This window comes from Gekko japonicus, unplaced genomic scaffold, assembly GCF_001447785.1.
Source record: "Gekko japonicus isolate JY-2015 unplaced genomic scaffold, Gekko_japonicus_V1.1 scaffold491, whole genome shotgun sequence".
Lineage (NCBI taxonomy): Eukaryota > Metazoa > Chordata > Lepidosauria > Squamata > Gekkonidae > Gekko > Gekko japonicus.
The window spans coordinates 504,745-514,020 of record NW_015174857.1 but is presented as its reverse complement, the minus strand read 5'-3'; the positions used below and the strand labels follow the sequence as shown (position 1 = coordinate 514,020).

Here is a 9,276-nt window from a genome sequence, read left to right as displayed (position 1 = left end):
AAGACAGGAGCCTGTATTAGTATGGCCACTCTTTTGCTATAATTAACAGAATATGTAACCACATGGCCAGACAGCTCTTTCAAAAACATTAATATCATCACGTGAGCTTTAAAGCCAAAGGCCATGATCCAACTGTGGGCAACTAGTAACAGCTGCTATCTCCAGGTGTGTATGTGTGTGTGTATTGTGTGTGCATGTGTATTGTGGTCTGTCTAGTCCAGCATCCTGGCTCACACAGTGGCCAGCCAGTTCATCTAGTGGACCAACAACAGGCAGGGTTGCTAGACTCCAGGTGGGAGTTGGAGGTCTCCCAGGATTATGCCTAATCTCCAGCCAACAGAGATCAGTTCCCCTGGAGAAACTGGCTGCTTTGGAGGTAGTCTCTATGGAATTACACATTGCTGGAGTTCCTCCCTTCCATAAATCCTGTGGTCCCCAGGCTCATCCCCTCCCAAATCTCCAGGTATTTTCCAAGTGGGAGTTGGCAGCCCTAAACAACTGGGCATAGAGGCCAAGGCCTTCCTCTGATGTTGCCTCCTGGCACTAGTATTCAGAGGTTTATATACACAGATATTATCTTGTTATCCTTACAACAGACAGTATTATCCCCATATTACAGATGGGTGGCTGAGGGAGAGTGGCTTGCCTAAGGACTTATGGTTGTCAGGCCAGCATTGGTAACTGGCAGGAGACAGTGGGGGGCAGAACCATGTAAACTGTCATCACTCCAATTTCTGATGACATAATGTCACTTCTGGCCTGAACTCGGAAGTGAATAGGGTTGCCAAGTGTATCTTCGCCGGGAGCGGGGGACTCCCGGCCGGCGTCTTGTGTGTGCGCGCGGGCATCACCCGGAAGTAACGGGAGGACGCCAGGCACGCTGGGGGCGGGGCCATGGCCGTACAAGGGAAAACCATAGAGTTTTCCCATGTATGGCTGTGGCCCCGCCCCCAGCGTGCCCGATTTGCCCACGTCACTTCCTGGTGACACGCACGCTGGGGTGGGGTTCCCCCTGGGGCCCGATTCCACAGCGGCGGAAATCGGGCCTCCAAAGCGGGGGTTTACCCACCACCCGCCCCCACTTGGCAGCCCTAGAAGTGAAGTTATTGTGTCAGTGCAACACTATAGGATTCCACTGAAACTATATGCTTTTTGCCATAGAGTTTCAGTGAAATCCAAGAGTGTCACCCTGATGCGATGACATAATTCCTGGATTCATGACCCCCCTCCCTGTTTTTCATCTGCTGTTCTACCAAGTGGCAGCAGGGGGCCTGGGTTGCCAGGCTGGAGATCTCTCATCCGAGCAGGAGGCGTTGAGGTGGGATTTGAGGTGAGATGTGAACCAGGTAATCTCTTGGATTCTCCTGGATTACAGCACATTCTCTTAGACATACTAGCCTCTTATATCAAAGAATTCATCCAACTGGTTTAGCAGGGCCCAGATATCTTCTGTATTGTTGAGTCCATCCTTTGGAACGGGCTTCCTGAGGAGGTGAGGAGGTCTTAAAGACCATCTTGAGGCTGTCTTGAAGAAATTTTAGTTGTACTGAAAAGCCATTTTATTTGCCAGGGTTTTCAATGAAATATAAACTTCAGTAGTCTTTTCGGGGGCGGGGGGTTGGTGGAGGTTAGTTTGTTGCTTTTAAATTGTAATTGTTTTTAATTATAATTTGTAAGCCCTCTTGAGCCACAGAGAAAAGTGGGATATGCATTTTCTAATAAATACAAAATTAATATGGAATCACAATAAGATTAGGATCTATATCTCAATGTCCAACCAGCTCAGTAATGCTTGTGGAGGAATGTTATCATGCACTCCCTACCAGAACAGGGCAAATGTATTTCTATTGTTCCTATTTCCATCAGAACAATTTATAAGTTACTTTAATGATATGACTTTTATATAGTGCTTTCAAGGAAGCTAACATTAGATCATGCAGTTGGGTGAGTGGGCCAGTCACATGGGTCTTTCCCACCAAATCATCACCCTTCCTTCTCACAAGAAGGCAGGCGGTGCGTAGTCATTTCAGATGTCATATTTGGGCTTATACAGTCCAGAAGAACATGCTTCTTCCAGTTCTCCAGGTATATGTGGATGCCACTATGTTAGAATGAGGCACTGTGTGTATTTCTTGTATTTGTTATGCGTGAATGTGAACCCTCAAAAATCAGGGTTTCATGTAGCTTGCACTGGAGCTGGAAAATACATGCTGTGCCCTGTTCAGACGAAATGGTGACTGTGCATATCTGGAGGATTGTGGATAGCGCACTTTTGGATACCCTCAAACACAATGGCCACTTCCGCATTGTTATTTTTGTCACTCATTTGTCCCTACTGCTTCAGGGTTTTCCCCCCAATGTGTTTTTGCCCTGTTCAGACGAAATGGTGACTGTGCATATCTGGAGGATTGTGGATAGCGCACTTTTGGATACCCTCAAACACAATGGCCACTTCCGCATTGTTATTTTTGTCACTCATTTGTCCCTACTGCTTCAGGGTTGTCCCCCCAATGTGTTTTGCTCTCTCTAGTAGTCCCAGAAGGAGCAAAGCACATGTGGAAAGGGGGGGGCAAAGCAATAGGGGAAAACGAGTTACAAAAATGACAGTGCAGAAGTGGCCAATGTCTGAAAAAGGCTCTTGTGAAAACACTTTGAATATGGGAAAGTGAGCAAGAATTGTATCTGTGAATGCTACAGAAACTTAGCAGTGGATGTTGGACAAATGAATCCTATTTTGGTTTTTCATACTCCCCCAGCTAATCAGCAGGTTTTGCCTGTAGCTTCACAGATGCTGCTGGGTTGACCTGTCTATATTTTTAGCCATTTTTCTTCAGGATATACCAAGTGTGTGGAACAACATACTTTTCTGTTATGAGGCGACAGTGAGTTGAGTCTGAAGTCCACCACCTAGTCTCCCCCTTCCCTGCATTGTCTTTCCTCCTGGTGATTGTGAAGTATTATTGTTTGATTGACTGCTGCCACCTGATGCTTGGAAAATGTTGTGGGTTCATAGTAGAGATTGTTGTTGAGTCTATAAAAAGAAATCTGGATAGGGTTCTTATTTGTCACTGAGGCATTTTCTGCAGATGTTTCTACTGGAGAGATGTTCAGTCAGTTAGGTGTAAAGATGTACTGAGTAGGTCATCATCACTTAAGGTCAGGGAAAAGCTACCCCCAGACACACAACTAGCACAGCTGACTGGTTAATTGCTCACTGGGAAAAGCTAACTATCCAGCCACAACCAATAGACCCTGTGCTTTGGAATGCATTCTTTAAAGAAAAACATGTTCTTTATGAAAAGGGTGTGAGGAGTCAGCTTCATCAAGCTTATGAGGAGTGTGTAATTTCTAAAATGAGAGGCTCCCAGGCTAAAATCAGTCTGGAAGTCATTTCATATGACCTGGAAACTGTTACCTAGAATTCTAGTTGAAATGAGGATGGTTGAGCCTGGTTTATGGTATGAGAGGAGCATTCTGCACATGCTCAGAGGGGCCTTTATTATTCTCATTCTAGAAGGTTCTTTGTTATGGAAAACAAAGCTAAGCTCTTTTAAGCCCTGGCTCACACTAAACCCTGGCTATTAGGATAGTATGTAACACAAAGGAATAAGCAATGCCCCCTGGCATGAGGAAGCAAGGAGTGGACAGTAAAAATAGACTGGGACAGGAATGGTTGAAGTATATTGTAAACCCTTGGAAACATTGTATGGGCAGCTTTTCAAACTGAATGTGTTTCCTTAGAGCCTAGAGGAGTTCAGTAGACAAAATCATTTACATTTACAGGTAAGTGGGTTATAAATAAACCCACTTCTGAAAATTGCCTGCAAAGACTCGACCTAAATAATATCAAAATGTTGCTTTATCCTCTCTTTCCATAGAAATAATGGAATCTGTCTCTCACTCGTACCACTACTATTACTGCAGTATCACATCTGCCTTTTTATGGTGAAAAACATGCATTCATGCTATGGATTGTTGACCACTTCACATATTTTTGCATACATAAAACAGTAATTTATGAGAAGACTACACATTTTCTTTAACTGTTAACCAATGGTCTGAGATGTGAGGTTTCCCAGAGTTTTCCAGGGCACACTTTTCGTGTTGTACAAGGAGAATGTTTTGCACCTATGCATACTGTGTTTCCCCGAAAATAAGACACTGTCTTATATTTATTTTTTCTCAAGAAGACACACTAGGGCTTATACCACAAATGCATAGAAATCCTGCTAGGGCTTATTTTGGGGGTAGGTCTTATTTTCGGGGAAACAGGGTAGCTGTGATGATCTGTGTCTTTTATTCCTAATTCACTAACAGAGCTTTCCCTTTTTCAAATATAACTTCTTCCACTTATTAGAAGCCCTTTGTCTATTTCCACTTATCAGAAGCCAATCAGAAGCTCTTTGTCTAGTTTTGAAAGATACTATCCCTGTACTGATATTCAGTTGCAAATATACTTGATGCAAGCAGAAGAATAAAAAAATTGAGTGCAGTAGCACCTTAAAGACCAACAAAAATTTTCAGGGTATAAACTTTTGTGAGTCAAAGCTCACTTCTTAAAACACAAACAGAAGGAAGTTCCATCAGCCTTTCATTCTATTAGTATCAACGTAAGCTTTGATTTACAAAGCTTATAACCAGGAAAATTTTGCTGCTACAGACTGGCACAGCTACCCACCTGAAACTATCCTGATGCAAGTAGAGGGGATTATACCTGCTTCCTTCAAACTTATGCAAAAGAGCCCCAGTCATATGTGTGAAGCCTACACAATTGAAGCCTACACATGTGTGAAGCCTACACAGGGTTACAACTTGGCTTAATTCTTAATGGGTTTGATGAAAACCACATCTTGAATCATTTATTGTTGTCTTCAAACCCTATTTGTAAGGGGCTCAGGGGGAAGCAGTTTGTTTTCTCCCTGTGCCCATTGTTTTCAGAACAACATTTGATATCCGGTATGGTGTGGTTAGAATCTGGGGGACCCTTGTCCAAATCCTGACTCTGCCCTGGAAGCTTTCTGGGTGATCTTAGGCTAGTCGCTCATGTTCAGCCTAATCTACCTCACAGTGTTGTTGGAGGACAGGAGAAAGATGTAAGTTGCTTTGAGTCCCCATTGGGGAAAAAGATAAGGTATAAATAAAATAATTAAATAAATTAGAAATTGTGTTCTTATAGCTTAGTTTAGCTGTTCCCTTTTCCTTCATAAGAAGCATAGTATTTTCTGAAGAGAAACATTCTGAGGTAAAGCATATAACTGGATACATGCTACCTCTAACCTGTCATTCTGAAGTTAGGGCCCCATTGGCTTCATGTTGATGTCTCTGATAATGTGGCAGCTTGGCACTGTTTTAGCAATATATTGGACATAAGAAACATTGGAACATGTCATCTCAGAGCTCCTGACATGCTAGTAGGAATATCAGGAGTCATAGAACTATGTTTTCCATATATCCTTGCACCTGGGACACTGTATGAGAGTGTTGAGTGTCTCATGGAAGCCCCCACCAGGAGAACTTTTAGCTAATTCCAGGTAAGTTTGGACAGGAAAGGGAAGATAGTGATTATGGCATTGCGGAGGAATGGAAGGTACACAGTAAGCTTATTGGAAACTAGTCCCAAACTTCCATGTGGGGGTGTGACTCATTTTGGGCTTGGGGTAGTAAATTCTTAAGTTTGCCTTTTCAGACCCTCCTTCTCGTTACAGTCTTGGCCATATCATAGTGTTGTTTGCATAAACCACGCTGATTTACATGTTTTACATGTTAGCATGTTTAATAAGCCTAGCATCAATAATTTCCACCAGTCTACCTAGGATATCTACCTAGGTTAGACTGACTGATCTATAATTTCCTAGATCACTGCTGGATCTTAAAAGGATGTTATAATGGTTTGTCCTCTGGTAAAGAAGGCTGTATTGGTGATGAATTATATGTTTTAGTTGAAAGATTAACAGTTTCAAATGCAAGGTCTTGAAGAATTCCTGGATAAGTGCTATTTAGCCTTGGAAAATTACTTCCATCTCTGTTTTTTTCACTGACTTGCCCTTGTTCCTCAACTGCACTACCAGAGAAAAAGAACTGAGGAGTGGATGTTCCTACAAATATCCTGTAAAGAATTAACACAGCTTTTCTATACTTTCAGTCATTTTCCTTGAGAGTTCTTTTTACTAATTTGTTATCTGGCACTGCTGGCCTAACTGGATCCTACTTTTGGGAGGGAGGGATTAATTTGTTTCTCTGCCAACAAACTGGTATTGAAACTCTTGTGTAGCATGCAAAAACTATTTAAAAAATCACTGCCACCCCCTCCCCCGGTTCCCAATATATTAGTCCCCATTGATATATTAGTCCCCTCCTCCCAGGCTGAGAGGTCTTGGTGTCCTGAGAGCAGGAAGGAGCCAGGTGCTGCTTCTGACATCAGCAATGGAATGACAATTGCTGGAACGGTGCCATGACTAGTCCCGCCTCCCAGGATGAAAAGATGGTCTGACTCGGTTCAAGTCAGCACTGTACTTTGTCATGACTTTTTAAGCCACCCTTGCCTCTACCTTTTCCTGTTAACTATATTGTCATTGTTTTGGACTTATATGTGGCACAACTTTGAGGGCAAAAACATCTGTTGCTTGGGGTACATAATCCAATTCCTCAGGGAAATATTTGACTGAATTTATCAAATGTTTGTCTTTTTACAATATTTAGCCAATATCTCTCACCCTTCCAGAACCACATCACTTCCACAAAGTGTACCATTCAATAGCCTGTGCTACCCATTTCAAGGGAGGGATCCTGTAAGTGTACACACTCTGATCAGAGAACCTTCAGACAGTAACAGAGATTAGTTAGACAGAATACCAGGAGACTGAATGACTAAAAAAGTAAAGCTCAGAGTTATGTTATTGGAGCATTCTTTTTCACTAAAGAAAAACCAACTGTTTTAATTTTACAAATGATTTAACCCCCAACCCCCACCCTTTTTTTGCATGTCTCTACTTTGACTAAGAAGTTTCAGCAATGTGAGTCAATATGCCTTTTGCAAAGGACACTCACTGTTTGGGTCCAAATTCCACCTTCTAGTGCATGGAAGTAACTCCCACTGACTGTAGCAGCAGCTGATCACATGTCTGTCTCATGGCAAAATCTGGCTAATAGATCACTAGTGTGTGTCATCTGCTATAGTGCATGAAAAAGCTTCCAGTGCTTTGTAATGTAAGGAGTAAGATAATTTTCAGACCTTCTGTACAGGGAGAGAAGGTAGGAGCAGTTTGTTAAGAGCAGTAGGAGAAAAGTAGGGAGATTCATTGACCAGCTCTGGAACTGCAAAATAGTAAGCAAAAGAGGCATACTCATTCTTCTCTATAGTCACTTAGTACCCACAAGTGAATGAGAGGCTACTTCTGGGACTAGAATGGGGCTGTGGCTCAATGGCAGAGCCTCTGCTGGGCATGTAAAGTGTCCCAGGTTCAATCGCCAGCATCTCCAGTTAAAAGGACCAGGTGGTAGGTGATGTGAAAGACCCCTGCCAGTTTGAGTACACAATACCAACCTTGATGGACCGATAGTGTGATTCAGTATAAGGGAGCTTCATGTGTGATTCTAGAAGACAGCAGAAAGCCACATGTGATTTTGGCCAGTAGGCCATATGCAAGAATACATAAACCCACATGGAACACATACCCATGCGTACACATGCACCTTCTTTCATTAGCCGTTGATGCCTGGTCAGGACCTCTGATGAGCAACTGTAGAGAGGATAGTTCTGGGAATGAGAATGGAAGCCACATAGTCAGACCTTGCAGCTCTGTGTCCATAGGTACATTGTGAATGGTTGTTCACATAGATGGCTGTATGTGTGAAGGAGACCTGAATTGGCATTGTATTGAAATTCTTTTAACAAATACAGACTTAATGGGAAGGAACTAATTAAAGTAAATTGTCTTAATAAAAAGGGCAACTTTCTCAAAATATATAGTCATGGAAGATGCAGAAAACAGCATGTCCATGTGCAGTGACTTTCAGTGTACCAAATGAACTGGATTGTCATTTAGAAGCCTAATGGATCAAATAGAACTTGGGTATGTGGTCACAGCATGTGAAGAGTCCCCTGTTGCATTAGTATGGTTTTATTGAGATGTTTGGGTTGAAGGGGGACCATAATGGCTGAGTACAAGGAAGTGTTATGGGAGCAACACAGACAAAGCAACCAATGAAGCAGGCCATTAGAGAATGGCTTATTAGGTGCTCATTTTTTAGAACTGCAAAACATTCATAGATGCCCTATTTCTTTGATGGCTTTCAGCACTGGCTGGGACCAAAGCTGACTGTAGAAATTAAGAGACTGCGTTGTTTCTAGCACACACTAAATTCTCATTTGAATACTCATGGAGGAAGAGTAAACAAATGCATAAATATGCAGGCAAAATACCCTGCAGACCTTCAAGGCAATAGCCATTGTTCCCCCCCCCTTCCCTTCCTCTGCTAATTATATCGCATAAATCCAGTACTCTCTAAACCCAGATGTTCATATTTTAATACCTACATTCTGTGGTTCAACTTTACAAAGCTAGCTAACACATGTTTGAAAAGTTATTACTATTGTACTATATATAACAGGCTTGCCTAAGAGAATAGAGGTCTGCCGCATTTAGAAAATACAGGTGCTATATAAGCTCCCTTTTGAAGGCAAGAACTTAGCTCAGTTTCCTTTGAAGACCCAGAGACTTGAAACTGAAAACTTTTATTAATGCCATTGTCTCCTTGTATCAGCAGGTTCCAGAGAGATTCCTGGAAGTGGCTCAGATCACATTACGAGAGTTTTTCAATGCCATTATCGCAGGCAAAGATGTTGATCCTTCCTGGAAGAAGGCCATATACAAGGTCATCTGTAAGCTGGACAGTGAAGTTCCTGAGATTTTCAAATCCCCAAACTGCCTCCAAGAGCTTCTCCATGAGTAAAGGTTTCAACCACTATTTATGAATGTATAAAAAAGTAGCAGACTCTCCCCCTTTTGATGCCCAAGTTGTGTGTGTGTTTGCGTGTGCGTGTCGATATTAATTTCATATACACATATATTATATTCAATATGTGTATATGAAATCAGATCAGAATCTCTTATGGGTTTTTCTACTGAGGTCAATAACAAGGGGACAATTACTTTAGGTCCAGAATTCATTTCACTTTTGCCCAGAACTTTTTAACACTTGGAAGGAAAGAGAATTTAATCTTTTTCTTTTTTCAGGGAGAAGTATGTTTTGAAGTGTGTTTAAGCCTGCTTTAGC

General features: G+C 42.1%; 1 protein-coding gene across 1 annotated transcript in view; it reads left to right on the top strand.

Moving 5' to 3' along the window:
• PROX1 (prospero homeobox 1) overlaps positions 1-9,064 on the top strand; it is a 64,624-nt gene extending 55,560 nt beyond the window's left edge. The window contains exon 4 of the mRNA XM_015424632.1: positions 8,767-9,064. Coding sequence (XP_015280118.1) covers positions 8,767-8,952 — 186 coding nt within the window. The 3' untranslated portion in view covers positions 8,953-9,064. The remainder of the gene's footprint in view (positions 1-8,766) is intronic.
• The last annotated feature ends 212 nt before the right edge of the window (positions 9,065-9,276 follow it).